Here is a 16,668-nt window from a genome sequence, read left to right on the forward strand (position 1 = left end):
GCCCAGCTTGCGCCACCACCAGAACGCGCCCTGTAGCATCCGCCGCCCTGGGCCCACACCCGCCTCGATCAGCGCGTCTTCAGCGTCGCGAGCCAATCTTCTGCGCGCGCCCCCCTCTCGCGCCCCAAGCCCGCCAGAGCCCGGCACCCCTTCCCCGCCTTGCCTGCCTCCCACTTGACTCGCTCTCCAGCGACGCGGATTCACCTCGCCCACCTGCATCGCAGCACCCCGCGTCGCCAGAGCTCCCGCGCGACCGACCGGTGCGCGCCGTTGCGACCGAAGCAGGACTCAGACCGTTGGCCAAGCTGCGTCGTGCAACCTGCAGCCCACGCCGCCAGACGCCTGTGTGATCGCCCGCTGCGAAGAGAGCCACTTGCCGCCGCGCCCCGCGGGCCCAGCGTGTAGAGTCGCCTGCAAATGCCAGAGCGCGTCTAGGGAGGGATCATGAAAGACGGTGCCTCCGCCGCCCGCACGCACTTGTAGCCTTCTGCGCCCCTCCTCCGCCTCCTCGCCTGAGCAATTGCCCTCTGCTGCTCGTTTTTGCTCGCGCAGTCGCCCCTGCAGCGCGAGTGCGCCGCCCAGGACCCCAAGACCCCAGGACCCCGTGGCCGCCGACGACACTGAACCAAACATCGCGCCTTCTCTCTGCCCTCGCGCCGCGGTAGCGAGAGAAGCCTCTGCCGCCTCGCCCACCACGCGCAATCCGGCCACGTAGGACCATGCAGCCGCGCCGGGAGCACCCTTATCCTATCGGTCCCGGTCCGGGAGCTCCAGCTTATCCTCCGCCTCAAATCAACTCTCTGAACGACCACCAGAGCCCCGTCAGCCAGCCCTCGTCGTCCACCATGAACAGCCAGCCCATTTACGGCGGCATGCCGCCCGCCCAGTCGCACACCGGCCAGTATGCCCACGCAGACCCCACCGCCCTCCAGCCCATGATCGGCAACCGCGATGGCAAGACCTTCGAGCTGGTCGTCGAGCAGCAGCCTGTCCGAGCTCGCATGTGCGGCTTCGGTGACAAGGTACGCCCATTACGAGAACACAACCCCAACACGCCTTTGCTGACTCGCGCGCCAGGACCGTCGCCCCATCACGCCGCCGCCGTGCATCCGCCTGATCGTGAGGGACGCGGCCACCCGCAAAGAGATCCCCTTCGAGTGCGTTGCTTTGTCTCTAGCCATACGCGCCTCGAGCGCTTTGCTGACTCTAGTTGCAGGGAGGTCGACTCCACCTTCTTCGTCCTGACGGTAGACCTGTGGTCAGCTGATGCCCGCCAGGAGGTGAATCTCGTCCGCGCGTCCTCCGGAGCGCCTACTGTCTCTATTTCCACAAGCACGCTTACTTCCTACCCTCCCCACATCGAGCGCGGCTGGCAGGATCCCGGCCCCTACGCCATGGCCATGGGCCCGAGAGGTGGCGCCTACTCGGCGGCACCTCCCGGATATCCCATGAGCGCTGCGCCACACATGCCTCCCCAGATGCAGCAGGGCTACCAGCAGGGCTACCCCGGCGCCTCTCCTATCACTCCTCATATGCCCCAGTACCCCCAGTATGGCGGTCCTCCTCAGCACCACGGCTACGCTGTGACGCCCCAGCCAATGCCTGTCATGCCGCCTGCTGCGCCGGCGACGTCCTCTGCGACCGGAATGTTCACACGCAACCTCATTGGCAGCTTAAGCGTGAACGCTTTCCGCTTGAACGATACCCACGGCAAGACGGGCTTCTGGTTTGTCCTTCAGGACTTGTCCGTCCGTACAGAGGGAGTTTTCCGGTAGGTTCGGGTTGCGGGAGACGTCTGTTTTGTGTGGCTAATTCGCTTGTCACAGCTTGAAAATGAACTTTGTCGATGTCGGCAAGAACATGGGCGGCGGCAACAACCTCAACACTGGTAAAGCGCCAGTCCTCGCCTCGTGTTTCAGCGACGCTTTCCAGGTGTACAGCGCAAAGAAATTCCCCGGAGTCATCGAGAGCACCCCGCTCAGCAAATGCTTTGCCGCGCAAGGCATCAAAATCCCCATTCGTAAGGACGGCCCCAAGCCTGCTAATGCTGCAGAATATGAAAACGACGATCAATGATTGGCGTCTCTCCCTTCCTTCCTGTCTCTTTTCGATGTGGAAAAAAAAGAAGAAAAATTACGAACCGAGAAACAAATCTTGCCAGCAGCTTCGTTTCGCCGACTCTTCCATCATCTCTTCATTCTCCCATTATTGTTTGCATGTAGAAAAATTTCGACGGCGACGACTAATGTGTTTTTCTTTTCCACAAAAGGGTCGGATCGCCAGAATGCGCAGTAGAGGTCGTCGTGTACAACCCTCCCCCTTCCTCCCATCCTGTCCCCCCTCCGCCTTCTCCCACCACAATGTCCTGCACGAACGACGATGTACCTAAACGAGGAGCGGCACGAAAACGGATGTTGACGATGTGATGAAGATGTTTGGGAAGAAGGCATGTAACGGAAGAAGACCGGGAAAAGGAGGAGCATATTCATGTGTCGAGAGGAAGAATGTGTGTTCGCGGGGAAGATTGTCGGGATAAGATTCGTCGGGGATTACAAGGACTCCCATGACTCTGGGTCATTGGTCAGTGAGTCAAGAAAATCAGACAGCAGTTTACAGGCGTTGCTTCTTCTTCGTGAGAAACACAAAAACTTTTTGTTTGCCGTTTGGAGGAGTGTGCGCAAAACCCCCGGCTGATGGATGCCTGTATTTCTCTCATACTACTTTTTTTTCTTCTTTGTCTTTTTTCTTGCGTTCAGAACTCAAATCGCCCGCCAATTCTTTCCTCCGCTTCTCGATGGAGGCGGAAGGGGACTTCCATAACGAAAGAAACAAAAAAAGAAAACGCGATGCGCGTGTGTTGTTGTTTAGATCGGCGCGCGTGTTCTGCTCTTCCTAGTTGGTGTGGTTCATCTGCTTGCCAAAGCTCATATACGTCCGATTGCTTGTGTTGCTTCTGTATGCCTCCTCTCTCCCTTGAAAAACGTCTCATTTCTGTTGGTCTGAATCGCTTACCGTACAGCTAGCTTCCTGGTGCTTGGGCACGGTATACGCACGGTGGGGAGGGACAGCAGCAACGGCCATGGCTTCCTCAGAAGCAGCCTTCGCGGAAGGGAAATCCATCACGGATTGGGGGAATGTATCAGGCGTTACGAGGATGTCTGTTCTGACGAGCTAAATCCGTGCTGTTGTGTGAGAAAGGTCTTTTGCTTTTTTTTGGTTCGGTTTTCTTTACTTTCTTTTTCGCTCGAGATTTCAATCACATGCAAACCAGGGATTTCACATGCAAACGGTCCCTGAACACACACAATTGTTTCCACCCACCGCAAATGTAACTGACCGCAAACACGTACCCACCCCCAATCTATGTATGTAGTACAGAACACGCAAACAGCCGTTCGTTACTGATGTATTCCGCAATTCTTTTCACTACTCGACAAGAAATGAATTGGTCAAAGGAAAAGAAAGAGCCCCCTCTCGATCAAGACATCTCCGTAATCCAGTCGCCTTTCTACTCAACAATCTCCAACTCGCCCGTGCGATCCTTGGCGAACGTGTCCTTCCACTCGTCCCAGATGCGCTGCAGCTCCTCGACGTAGCGGGAGTGCACCTCGTCGACGTAGGCCTGGTCGGGCTTCTGGCTCTGGACGATCTGGACGGGGCGGCCGACGACGACGTTGAGGGGGCGGCGGTAGGGCATCATGCCGACGTCGTAGTTGAAGACGCCGCGGGCGTGGAAGATGGGGATGGTGAAGCCCATGAGCTTCTTGACGAGCAGCTGGAAGCGGTGGACGCGCGGGTGCTCCTGCGGGTTGAGCTGCTCGTACAGCTCGTTCTCGCCGAAGCACAGCACGGGCACGAGGTCGGCGCCCGTGCGGATGGCCATCTTGACGAACCCCTTGCGGCGCGCGAGCACCAGGCGCAGCCGGCCCGGCTCCGCGTCGAGCGATTCGCGCGCGCCGCCGATGACGATGGTGATGGCGCGCCCCATGCCCTCGCCGTTGGGACCGCCTTTGCTGAGCAGGTTCTCGCACGACTCGCGCGACACGCTGCCAATGCCGAGGCGGATGGCGTAGTCGCGGTAGAGAGGGATGCGGAAGTTAGAGTCGAGTGTGAGGACCGTGTTGACGATTCCGGGGAAGAGCTGCGAGAAGCCGAGGGCTTCGGTGGCGAAGGCGGCGAAGGCGCCGTGCGAGATGATGCCGTGGGGGTGGTAGCCGAAGATGTACTTACGCGTGGCTGGCAGCTCTTGCGTGCGGTGCAGGCGCGCCGGGAAGTAGGATGCGTAGAGCGACCAGATGGGCAGGCGCCGAATCCATTCCTTGCGGTAGGCAAGTGTGCCATCTTGACCGGCATTGGAAAGCAGGACAAAGATGGTGTATGGGAAGAGCACAGGCCACAAGAAGGGAATGGAACAGAGGAAGAAGAAGATGGTCAACATGCCGACGATGGAGAGAGAGTGCAGGAGAACCATGAGAGTTTGGAGGCGGCGTTGCAGCGGCACGTTGAGAGGCGCCCATCGTATGCTATTGATCACTGGTCAGCTTTGCAACGTGCAATTGTGAGTGCGTGAATCGGTGTATACCTGCTCCGCTCCCACCCCTTGCCAGCCTCTCTACCGCTTGTGAGCTCAGGCTTTTCTTCCTTGGTCTCATCATGGCGCCGTTCCTTTTCGAACTCGTCGTCAGGCCTCACGCTGGTGAGACGCACGCCGTGCGGGCCCTCCAGTTTCTCGTATATCACTTTCTTCTCATCTTCCGTCTTGCTTGCGTCCTCTGGCCCATCCGGCGTTTCCGATGATCTGTGTCCGTTTACGGCGTTGCTCACGCCATCGACTTGTGATTGCACCGGCGGCGCGACGGCTACATCTGCAAAAGACTTTTCGCTGACCGGAGGCTGTGGAATGGGCAAGTCGTCCTGCGGCTGAGGCACGGAGGCGTCTTTCTCGGCGCCATTGACCTGCTTCTTCTTCTTGCTGCTCTTCGACTTCTTCTGACCGGCGTCTGCTGGTTTTTCGGCAGCCGCGGCATACGACATGGGCTCGAGGTCGGCCTGCAGGCGATCCTGCGGCTGCGAAGGTGAGGCGGTTTGCGACATGGTGACGATGGGGCTGGCAGCAGCAGCTCGCGGAGGGTTGAGGAGTGTTGGGATGCGCGGCATGGGGGCTCAGGACGGGTGTCGCTTGCCGGGCCTGTAACAAGTGCGATGACGTCGGGGGTCCTGGCGTGCGTACGAAAAGCTTGTGATTGCGCCGCGACTCGTGCGCTCCGCTCCATCTCTCCACGCACGCGCGGTCCGGGACGGCACATCACACAGTCCCTGCATGCCGCATCTCAGCCACCGCTCCACCAGGGAGCATCAGAGAAGCCCGTGGTGACCAACCTGGTGCCTGTCCCTGCGGTGGCAACTGCCAGGCGCATGCCTGGCAAGTGCCGAGCCAGCCCGTCGGTGCCTGGGATCAAGTTGGTTGCCGCTCACCCGCTCATGTCTTCAGGCCTCCCACAGCACCTGCCTAAACACCCGCACCGTTTCTCCGCCCATGTCTTCCAGCTTGCAAACGACAGCCGCCAAGTCATCTCGCGTTACCAAACCCGCTCGTCGCAAGAGTAACAACCCGTTGCTACGCCGCTCGTCCTCGTCGCCCTTCGCCGCGAGCCCACGCCGCAAGCCGGCGCCCGAGTCTGCTACACAAGTCGGCGCCGGCAGCGATGAGAGTATATTCGATGAGCCGCTTGATGATACGGGTGTTGTCGCTTCACTAGCGGCCGATCTTGAGCTGCGCGATGTACCTCAGTTCATCCAGAACATCCGGAATAGGATGTTCACGCCTGTCCCTGAACGCGCATCCGGCATGAATGGTCAGAGGACTGCAGAAGTGCTAAACTTTCGCATTAATCTACCCCCCGTCGTATCTGTCGCCCATGTACACGCTCTTAGCACGTCGCCAACTGTCACAGAAAGAGAGGTTGCGGAGTTGGTACGTGCTGGGATCGTACGGAAGGTTGTGATACCGGGACGAGGTCTCGGCGGTGCTGCTGTAGGAGAAGGGTTAGTGCTCGTCTCGGAGTGGGAGAAGCTGGTCCGATCCCATCCGGGTCTGGGGAATGAGATGAAAGGTAACTCCGCTACAGCTTTCCTCGTCGCTCAGACTTCGGCAGCTCACGGCGCATGCAGAAAAGTATATTTCACTGCTGCGCTCACAGCCTACCTCGGCCACAGTATCGGCTGTGCAGCTCGGTAAAGATGAGATAGCAGCATTCTGTGGCACCGGGTTCCTGACTTCAGCGAACCTTCCTGCTGGGAACGCCGAGCTCTTCTCTCGGCCCGGCGCCGCGTCTTTGGGCTCGCTCGCCGGCTCCAGCGCCAGAGCTGCGTCTGGCTCGCTGGACGCTGTTGGAGGTGCCAATGCCTTTACATCCAGCGGTGCAAGTGGAGGTGGCGTAGTGTCAACCGACAGACAAAGGAAAGCCCCGGGCGGTGTCTACAGCTTTGCGCTACCTAACATGGGCCCATATCTTCGACTGTTGACCACTGCACGTGCGCATCTGCTGAGCCTGCTAAGCAAGACGTCCCGATATAAGGAGGCGCCCATGAGCATACTCAAGGAGCGCTGGGAGGGCGGTATCGCGGGCGAGGACCTCGCAAGTAAAGCGCGCAAGGCAAGAGGTGATTTTACCGGCGTGTTGCCCGGGCGGACGAAGAAGTGGAAGACATTCTATGGCTTGAGCTTCGAATGGGTCCTTGAAGAATGTGTTGGCAGCGGACTGGTTGAGCTGTTTCAGACACACAGCGTGGGCGTCGGGGTTAGAGCGACATGATTTGAAATCTATTGATGCCGTCTCCCAACAGCCGCACACGTGTCAGGTGTCTCCGCTTTGTAGCACGATGTAGGAAATGGCCATGCTGTGAAGGCTAGCAAAGCATCAGAGTCGCAATTACGGGCTGCAGCCGAGCTCGTTCAGTGGATGTCAGCGGGAGGCGGCTCGGGGCGATAGGATTCGATAGGATGCAAGCCAGCAAGCGTTATCGCAGGGCTACAGTCTTGATATGCGGGCTGATACCTTGACTCGGGATTTACGAGACCCAATTTCATGGCGTCTCTATTCCCCGCATGGACATTGAGCAAGAACTCCCTTGAAAGGTATTCTTACCACTGTGCTCATGAGCGACTTGATACCTGAAGCTGCACAAATGCACTCGACGAATCCTGCGTTGAGCAGACCAGGGTTGCCTGCAGCAAAGCTGCATCGTGGGATTCGGGGGCTGGCATGTGGTTCTCGAGGACCCACTGTTTTAAGCATACCTGGGCGTGATCCGGCGCGAGCCTAAACATAGAGCTTCTGACTCTCAGCGCCGCCTAGAGCAACTCAGGCCAAGCTCGAGCTGCTAGCGGCAGGGCGCTGGGCTTCTAGCACCTTGGTCTGTTTGTGAGTGACTGAGTGTACGGCAGACCAAGGAGGCGTTCTCTGGACCTGCAGCTGGAAAGCTCTAGCCGACGCTCTTGCAGCAAGCTGAAAGCGGGGACGCTGCTCAATGGTGGCACGACTACGCGCGGGAGAGCTGCCCCGACCGCTCCCCTGGGCGAGCTCATTCGGGTTAAACCTTGGCCTTTGGGAGCAAGCCATGCGTGTATTTTGCCGGCCGTGGCAGCTAGGCTCCATTACGTCGGCGTCTCCTTCACGGCCGCCGTTTCCTATTTAATGACCTGGGCGCTTCTTGCCCCAGCTGCTTCAAAGCCCGGTTGCCTTCACGTCTTCAGTCCTCTCCACGCCTCTCACCACCTCTCATCATGCGCTTCTCCACTGTCGCTGCCGTCATCGGCTACAGCAGTCTTGCTCTTGCCCAGACTCAGCTGCTCCCTCAGTGCGCTGTAAGTAACTTTTGCCTGTCCAGCTGCAGCCCACCAATAGGCGTGCCCAAAGCTACAACCGCTCGCCGCATTAGTCCAGCGCGATGCCCAGCACGCCACTATGACCAAAAGCTAACCTTCGTCCGATTAACCCAGCAATCCTGCGTTGGTACCGACTTCGGCGGCTGCGGTACCCTTGACGTCCAGTGCATCTGCAACAACAAGACCCTGATCTCGGACCTGGCCTGCTGCGTGTCCACCAGCTGCGATGCCGCGGACCAGAAAAGTATATCTCAAACCTCACACCCTTGCCGAAAGAACGCTTCGCAACTAACAAAACCCACGTTCTCTAGCCGTGATCGACTTCGCGCAGAACCTTTGCAAGCCGCAAGGCGTGACCGATCTCCCTACCAGTGCCACCTGCGCCTCGGGCGCCTCATCGGCCACTGGTTCCGCTTCGTCGACTGGCACCAGCTCCGCCGCGTCGTCGGCTGCGAGCGCTACCGGTTCGGCTGCCAGCTCTGCTTCGTCAGTTGCGTCCAGCGCATCGTCAGCGGCGAGCAGCGCGGCTTCGGCTGCGGCTACCGGTGGCGCCGCCGTATGCCAGGGCAGCGCTGCGGGCATGGGCTTCGGTCTGGTGCTGGCTGGTTTGATGGGTGCTTTGTAAGAGGATGTGGAGAGAGAGAATAGCGTGTTAGAGGGGGTGTAATTGACTTGAAGATGAAAGAAATCGTGTACGCTTGATGGGACATGTCATGCGCATGCAATAATCGACCAGGATGGAGAAGCCATGAGGGTCGCCCGCATACTATCGTTCGCGATTTTGATTTAATCGTAATACAATGAGACGATATTTTCACTCGTAAGGAATCTGCAACCGTCAGTTGATAAATCAGGCCATCACAATCATGCATGGCAAATGCATTGTTCCGTTGGCAGAGCGCGGTTGTGCCTGATGATGAGATGAGATGAGAGATCCGGGCGGTCGGTCTTAACGATGAACATTTTGCCGCCAATCACCGCCTTCGCGCTTAGCGAACCCCACCGGCACACCGCCAAGCCAGCAAATTGGCCGGGCCGTTCTTTCTGGTTTCTCACCCTCTCAAGGACGACAACGCTTCCGACACAGTCCCCATCCCTCCCGAAAAGAACCAGCTTTTCTCGCCGTCACCATGCCTTCCGAAGTCTCCGACATCAAGCAGTTCATCGAGATCTGCCGCCGCAAGGACGCTTCCTGTGCGTTTGCTCCTTTCCGCTCCAACTCATAATGCACGCCTGGTTGCAACGGGGCGGTCCAATGGCGACGGGTTTGGCGAAGGCGCAGCGATCGGGCGAACATGAAACAGCACGGATATGTCCGAATGGTCGTGCCGCGGGGCAATTCCAAGTGAAGAGGAACGCATGGGCGTGTTGTGGTTTTCAGGGAAAACACAACATCTCAAGCGATTTCGTCACTGGCCGGGTTTTGAGGAGGTCTAGAAAGACAGGATCGCTGCGTCACCGTCCGCCCTGAAACCGTTGGATCCGACCAAAAGAGCACCGTCTACATGACAAGATACAAAAAGTTGCCAATGGTACAAGAGTGACTAACGCCCAATACAGCTGCGCGCATCAAGAAGAGCAAGAAGGGCACCCACACCCAGACCAAGTTCAAGGTCCGCTGCCACCGCTACCTGTACACCCTCGTCCTCAAGGACTCCGACAAGGCCGAGAAGCTCAAGCAGTCCCTGCCCCCGGGTATGTCAACCCCCTCCCGTATACAACAGCAACCGGACTGGAAATTTCGGATGGAAAGCACACAAGGGACGAGAACTCGGGCTAACGTGATATGATGCAGGTCTTACCATTACCGACGTTCCCAAGAAGAACGCCAAGGGCAAGCACACCGCATAGATGTGTTAAAACGGGAAATGAGGGCGTCGTGGTAGAGTGACGATGTTGATGACGACGGCGGGGGTTTCGAGAAAAGGAAAGAAGTTCCATCACCGGGAGAATATCCTTGGGAGTTTGGCTGCAGAAATCCCTTCGTTGAACCGGGAGGGTTTCTCGCGGTTTCTTCGTAAAATCATAGAAGCTGGAAAGGAATAGCTTCGACACCCGGCGTTCATCAATGGGATAAACTGTGTCACGGTTCAAATGCTCTTATGTTTCTTTTGGCTAGTGCTGCGCATTGTGACCTGGATCGGTTTGTCTCGTCCGAGGAGCTTCAAGGCGCCTTTCAGGAAATTTGGGGTCACTAATTGATCGTCAACTTTCGCATCAACAACTGGAACCAACGTGGAATAGAGCAGACTGCGGTTTTTCATCCGTTGGTCTGGTGGAAAGCACGAACACGAGTCTGGCGGCCGCAAATGACAAGCCGTCTGTGACAGGTTAGGGCGCATATCAATTCCTTCCCTACGTTCAATTTATCTTACCATGATTCTTATACGGGCCTCAAATTGCTACCCAGGATCTACTCATAGTCCGCCTTCTAAATCTCCGTGGATTTGAGGCATGCTATCCTCACTACTCTCGCTTGGCCGTGATGAGTATGAAAGTGTCTAAGTGATAGTGGTCAAGAGGAGGGAGGGGGGGCATAATGTGAAATCAATAGGTACTGGATGAAGACTCCCACGTGCATCGTAGACGCTCTATCCGAATCAGTCTATTGGAAAGTCAACCCACCTCCTGCAACACAACAGGTCTTTGTCCTATCACAATAACCTCCACCTTTCTCGATCCACGGGAAGAAGACCCCGGACGCCATCATCACCCACGTGCATTAAAAGCTATTCTTCAGCCACAGTGGCAAGTTGAATGAACACAAAGGACAGTGCTCTGAACATGGCGTTCGTGCTTCAGCCAAATTCTATCTTTGGGAGTGCGAACAAAGAGACCAAAGTAGTCGTCTCTTCACCTTTTCAATGTATGTTGACAATTCGGAAAATCTAGACAGAATACAGTGTCACCGTCTTTAAGCATTACAGATATAAAATGTTATGTGTCTTACGAAATGGCGGGTTCAAATCAAAGCCTACAAACAGCTATTCCACGCATTTCACGTTTACACCACCACGTTGAAGACTTTACACCGTAAGATTACTATCCCATAACAACCCTCATTATGTCTAGCTGGACTTGCTGCTGGTGCTTCAAGAAGCAAGCTTCTAGCGGCTGTAAGAGCTGTGGGCATGCCAGGTGCGTTTACTGCACCTAGAAGAGCAAACTACGGACTTAGACAGGCCCGAATGAATCACACGACAACACATCAATATAATAAAACTTCCTCATTGGAACAAAGGCACCAACATATGAATGCTGCAGTTGTGAAGTAGAAGGATGCCTGAATTGCCGGCGTGCACTCTGAGTATGTACTCGGCAACACGGGCACCGTCCCGCACCGTCCTCTCGCTTGCCGGGGAGCCCGAGGGAAAGGGCTGATGCCACGAGGGCAATCTCGCGTCCGACGTTGAGCCGGAAGCAGATCTTACCTGGCGCGTCATGTCGTGAAGCTAGGAAATTAGCCGCGGTACATGCAAGGCGAGCCCAATTGCCAGCCCAAAGGAAGCCAAACAATACTCCATTCCAATTGACGTGCCCCCGTAGCGGACAGAGGCGAGGTGAAGCACACGGCGTTGCACCGGATGGCGTCACAGAGGCGGGCATCGGGCGCGCATATCCGCAACGGCTCCACGCAGGCTGTCTGATCAGCAATGGGGACGCGTGCACGCGTGGACCAAGCTCGAGCAGCTGTCTTGGATTGCTTCCCGCAGCGGCGCCTCGCCCGCCGTGTGTGTAGCGCTTGAGAGCGGGCTGCCCCTGAATAGCCCACTCACCACACCTCGCTTCGTATTAAATCCAGTCGTATCCGCGAGTGGGAGAGGGCGAGAGAAAGAGGAAGGAGATCACCGCCGGGCGAGAGCTAAAGACAGCTGTCAACACCCCAGGCCAATCACCAATCACCGCGGCGAGGAACTCCGAAATATACGACCCTTCTCCACCGCGTAAGAACGCGTCGCACGCATTCCGGTTGGCAGAATAAAGCCCCGGGCCCCGCCCCGCCAGTCGCTCCTTTTTCCGCGGTTCTCGTGGGAACACGGTTGTCCATGAACATCAACCGCGACCCGTTCGGCCTGCGCCCCTCGATCGCTCCGAACAACGCCTTCGCCGTGCTGCAGCAGTCGGCCGCCCGCAACGCCGCCCGCTATTCGCAGAAGATCGTCGAGAGCGGGCAGCAGGCCCTGGAATCCGGCCGCCAGGCCCTCGAGGACGTAGCCACCAGCGACCAGTGGCACTCGGTCCAGCAGACCGCGACCGACGCCATGGCCTTCGCCGTCCCGCGCAACGTCCCCGCCTTCGACGGCCCCCAGCGCCGCATCGAAGACGCCGCCTGGGCCAGCTCCGGCCGCTCGCGCTTCCCGCCCTCGCCCGCCGCCGCCGACAACAATGGTGGCGGCCTCGCGAGCAGCAGCAGCAGCAGCAGCACCGCCGCCGCCGCCAGCGCTGCCGCCGCCGCCGTGCCCCAGACCATGACCGACCGGCTGGGCGGCATGTTCGGCGACGGCAAGGAGCTCCCCATGTACAAGGACAAGCCCTACAACTATGGCGGCTCCGCCCGTCGAGGCTGGTTCCGCCGCCGGCGCTCGCTCGTCTTTGGCGTTTTCGCCTTCTTCGTCTTCCTATACTGGTTTGGGCTGTTTTCGGGCTCGGAGGAGAACAAGGGAGCCGGCAGCACCGGCTTCTTGAGCGGCATGATGTCGGGAAAGCCGTCGGCCGCCGTCGTCGACTGGGATGACCGGCGCGATCGGGTGCGGGACGCGTTCAAGCTGAGCTGGGATGCGTACGAGAAGTACGCCTGGGGTACGTCGTGATCGCGGGGGGTCTCTTGCTTGAGAGAGCCGCACTTGCAATTTTTCCGCTGCAATTTAGGTGGAGCTGACTTTTGAACCGCTCGCTAGGTTATGACGAGTTTCATCCCGTCTCGAAGAAGGGCCGACAGATGGTGCCGGGGGGGATGGGCTGGATCATCGTGGACGCGCTTGACACGCTCATTCTCATGAACCTGACGACCCAGTTGACTCACGCTCGTGAGTGGGTGTCGACTTCTTTGGACTATGAAAAGGACCATGATGTCAACACTTTCGAGACGACCATCCGCATGCTGGGCGGCCTGCTTTCCGCTCACTACCTGAGCACCGAGTTCCCACACTATGCGCCGATTCCTATGAAGGAGGGCGAGGAGGATCTTTTCCAGGAGAAGGCCGCAGACCTTGCCGATCGTCTTCTGGGCGCATACGAGTCTCACTCCGGCATCCCGTTCGCCAGCATTAACCTCAAGACTGGCCAGGGCATTCGCTCGCACGCTGACGGCGGCGCTTCGTCAACCGCCGAAGCGACGAGTCTCCAGCTTGAGATGAAGTACGTCGCGAAGCTGACGGGCGAGGCGCACTACTGGGAAAAGGCGGAAAATATCATGAAGGTTGTGGATGACCTGGAAGCCCAGGACGGCCTTGTCCCGATCTTCATCCACCCCGACCGCGGCACCTTCCAAGGCTCCAACATTCGCCTTGGCAGCCGCGGCGACTCCTACTACGAATATCTCATCAAGCAGTATCTGCAGACGTCTAAGCAGGAGCCCGTTTACAAGGAGATGTGGGATGAGACGGTGTACGGCATGCGGAAGCACCTTATTACGTACTCGTCTTCGGCGAATCTGACGGTCCTCGGCGAGCGGCCGAGCGGTCTGGATGGCAACCTCTCGCCCAAGATTGACCACTTGGTGTGCTTCTTGCCCGGTACTATTGCGCTGGGTGCAACCGAGGGCAAGACGCTGGAGGAGGCTCGCAAGAGCCCGTCGTGGGGAGAGAAGCAGGAGAGCGACATGGAGCTGGCAAGAGAGTTGATGAAGACGTGCTGGGGCATGTACAAAGTCACCGCCACCGGCCTGGCCCCCGAGATTACCTACTTCAAGGTGGACGACCCGCCGCGCATGTGGGAAAGCTACGCCGACAAGGTGATGAGCCCGGCGGAGCTGGACGAGACCAACGAGGGCGACTGGAAGTCGGACTACGACATCAAGCCGGCGGACACGCACAACCTGCAGCGGCCGGAGACGGTCGAGTCGCTGTTCTACATGTGGCGCATCACGGGCGAAGTCAAGTACCGGGAGTGGGGCTGGGAAATGTTCCAGTCCTTTGTCAAGTACACGCTGGTCGAGGACGGCTCCGGCTTCACCTCAATCAACGACGTGACCAACCCTTCGCCGCCGGCGCGCGACAACATGGAGAGCTTCTGGCTGGCTGAGACGCTCAAGTACCTCTACCTGCTCTTCGGCCCGGACGACGTCCTGCCACTCACCGACATGGTGCTCAACACCGAGGCCCACCCGCTGCCCCGATTCGAACCGGGCAGGCTGTTCAAGACAGGATGGGAGCGGAAACCGAGGACAAAGGAGAGCTCGTAGTTGAGGGAGGATGGGCACAGTTGAGTTTGGTCCACAGTGGGACAGCATCTTCCACCGGCGTTTATAAGGTCCTACGAGCGGGGTAATTAGCATAGAGATATCATTTCTTCAACGTACGTTCTGCCACATTATTTAGCCTTCTCTCGGTCTTTGATATTCCCTTGTCTTTCGTCTCTTTCCCGCAAGTCCAGTGGTCTCGGTGTGTACTTTGACGGCGGAGGCGACGATATCGGCGATGGTTCGGGATATTGAACAGCGAAGATTGGGGCCCCCAGTCCTCCGCAAATCGGGGGCGGCCTTGATCGACCGAGACGCCCCGACTACTGGAGACCAAAGCTTCTTCCATCAGTCCGGGGCTACCGATGCGTCATCACTTGTGCTCAGCCATCATGCCTGGGATGGCTCGTTGCTATCAAATATGGGCCGAGGGGCTGGCTGTCTTCTTTCCTCTCCCCGGCTCGAGTGGGTCTCTGGCAATTGCATCAATCCGGATCCCTGATTACCGTTCCTAACTCCGCATCATTTGTCACCGAAGTCGGTCTCCATCCCCGGATCTAGGGAGTCGTCGGTGAAGCTAAAAACTGGAAGACGCTCTCTTCCTCCCTGAGAAAAGGCGTCCACCCTGCTCGGTAATTTGAATTCGGGGTATATCCGTATTGCTGCTTGTTGTTCTCCTGGCTGGAGTGTCGGTTCAAAGGGTAGGGTTGTCCTTCTCTTCTCTTTTGAAGCGCTTCATCACCGTTGCCTACCTCTTCTCTGCTGCGTCTTTCATCATAATTCCCTAACTTTCGGACAGACTTTGGCAGACTTGAGGAACACGTGGGCCTAGCCACATAGCGAAGCAGTCCATCATCATGGCGCCCAAAAAACCGACCGAGCACGACCCCAACTGCCTCACCATCAGTGAGCTCGAGGCCATCGCGAGGGACAAGATGGATAAGCAAACGAGGGACTACTACAACGAGGTGAGAACTCGACGTCCCACCCAAACCCTCGTGCACTTACCCAACCCCTCGTCATCTCCCCACACCCTCGCACGCTTCGCCCCTCTTGGAAACGGGAGGGAGAAGAAAAAGTAGACATACCACTCACACGGGGGACAACCACAAAACAACAGGGCGCCGACTCCAACACCACCCTCCGCGAGAACGTGTCCGCCTACGCCAAATACCGCATCCGCCCGCGCGTCCTGCGCGACATCTCCCGCATCGACACGTCCTGCCCCGTCCTCGCGCCGTCGACCACATCCACATCCACACCCACCACGTCCACCACCACCACCACCTTCCGCAACGCCATCCCCCTCGGCGTCGCGCCGACAGCCATGCAGCGCCTCGCGCACCCATCCGGCGAGATCGCGACGGCGCGCGCGTGCGCCCGCGCGGGCGTCGCCATGGGCCTGTCGTCGTTCGCCACGACGTCGCTGGAGGACGTCGCCGCGGCGGCGCGCGACGAGTGCGGCAAGCTCGGGAGGAGGCAATGCATCCCGCTCGTGCTGCAGCTGTACCTGTTCGAAAGGCGCGAGGAGAGCGCGGCGCTGATCGAGCGCGCGAAGCGCGCGGGCTTCGCCGCCGTGTTTCTGACCGTCGACACGCCCGTGCTGGGGCGCCGCGTGGGCGATTTGCGCAACGGGTTCAGGCTGCCGGCGCATCTGGGGATCGCGAATTTCGAGGGCGGCGGCGGCGGCGGCGGTGATGGGGAGGCGGTGGTGGAGAGCGCGGCGGGGTATTGGGACGACGAGACGGGCGAGAGGGTCAAGCCGGCGGGCCCGGTGCGGTTCCACACGCACGCGGCGAACCCGACGCTGCGGTGGGAGCGCGACATCGCGTGGCTGAAGGAGCGGTGCGGGCCGCGGATGCAGGTGTGGGTCAAGGGCGTCGCGACGGGCGAGGACGCGCTGCTGGCGGTGCGGCACGGCGTCGACGGCATCGTGGTCAGCAATCACGGCGGCAGGCAGCTCGACGGCGCGCTGGCGACGCTGGACGCCCTGCCCGAGGTGGTGAGGGCGGTGGACGGCAGGATTCCGGTCCATGTAGATGGCGGCATCAGGCACGGCACCGATGTGTTCAAGGCGTTGGCGTTGGGCGCGGATTTCTGCTGGATCGGCAGGCCGGTGCTGTGGGGACTGGCGTACAAAGGGCAGGAGGGGGTGGAGTTGTGTTTGAGGCTGTTGCGGGACGAGGTGACGCTGTGTATGGGATTGGCGGGGACGGTGAGCGTGAAGGACATCACGAGCGAGTATCTCGTCAGGATGGACAGAGACGGGTTCCCGGTGAGGTTGAGTAAGCTGTAAGTTGTGGGTTTAGTGGATATGCGATGTTGGATTGTAGTGTTTCAGTGTTTCCACTCGGCAGTGTACGATGGAGAGTTTCGCCAG

General features: G+C 58.6%; 5 protein-coding genes across 5 annotated transcripts; 4 read left to right on the forward strand and 1 right to left on the reverse strand.

Moving 5' to 3' along the window:
• Positions 1-719: 719 nt before the first annotated feature.
• On the forward strand, positions 720-2,076 carry SLS55_007094 (uncharacterized protein; the record flags this gene model as incomplete). The annotated part of the gene is made up of 4 exons (XM_066778518.1): positions 720-1,022; positions 1,078-1,157; positions 1,217-1,771; positions 1,827-2,076. 4 exons carry the CDS (start codon positions 720-722, stop codon positions 2,074-2,076), a joined length of 1,188 nt encoding a protein of 395 aa, XP_066630955.1.
• Positions 2,077-3,508: 1,432 nt separating this feature from the next.
• Positions 3,509-5,094, reverse strand: DGA1 (diacylglycerol O-acyltransferase 1; the record flags this gene model as incomplete). Its single annotated transcript, XM_066778519.1, has 2 exons — positions 3,509-4,523; positions 4,583-5,094. 2 exons carry the CDS (start codon positions 5,092-5,094, stop codon positions 3,509-3,511), a joined length of 1,527 nt encoding a protein of 508 aa, XP_066630956.1.
• Positions 5,095-9,018: 3,924 nt separating this feature from the next.
• RPL38 (60S ribosomal protein eL38) lies at positions 9,019-9,739 on the forward strand (the record flags this gene model as incomplete). The annotated part of the gene is made up of 3 exons (XM_066778520.1): positions 9,019-9,082; positions 9,449-9,583; positions 9,684-9,739. The coding sequence occupies 3 exons, from the start codon at positions 9,019-9,021 to the stop codon at positions 9,737-9,739; spliced, it is 255 nt and encodes an 84-aa protein (XP_066630957.1).
• A 2,195-nt stretch (positions 9,740-11,934) lies between these two features.
• MNS1_2 (mannosyl-oligosaccharide alpha-1,2-mannosidase) lies at positions 11,935-14,291 on the forward strand (the record flags this gene model as incomplete). Its single annotated transcript, XM_066778521.1, has 2 exons — positions 11,935-12,688; positions 12,787-14,291. The coding sequence occupies 2 exons, from the start codon at positions 11,935-11,937 to the stop codon at positions 14,289-14,291; spliced, it is 2,259 nt and encodes a 752-aa protein (XP_066630958.1).
• A 1,393-nt stretch (positions 14,292-15,684) lies between these two features.
• On the forward strand, positions 15,685-16,584 carry SLS55_007098 (uncharacterized protein; the record flags this gene model as incomplete). Its single annotated transcript, XM_066778522.1, has 2 exons — positions 15,685-15,692; positions 15,768-16,584. The coding sequence occupies 2 exons, from the start codon at positions 15,685-15,687 to the stop codon at positions 16,582-16,584; spliced, it is 825 nt and encodes a 274-aa protein (XP_066630959.1).
• Between the last annotated feature and the right edge of the window lie 84 nt (positions 16,585-16,668).

The sequence above is a fragment of the Diplodia seriata genome (genome assembly GCF_021436955.1).
Source record: "Diplodia seriata strain FDS-637 chromosome Unknown scaffold_7, whole genome shotgun sequence".
In the NCBI taxonomy this organism is placed as follows: Eukaryota; Fungi; Ascomycota; class Dothideomycetes; order Botryosphaeriales; family Botryosphaeriaceae; genus Diplodia; species Diplodia seriata.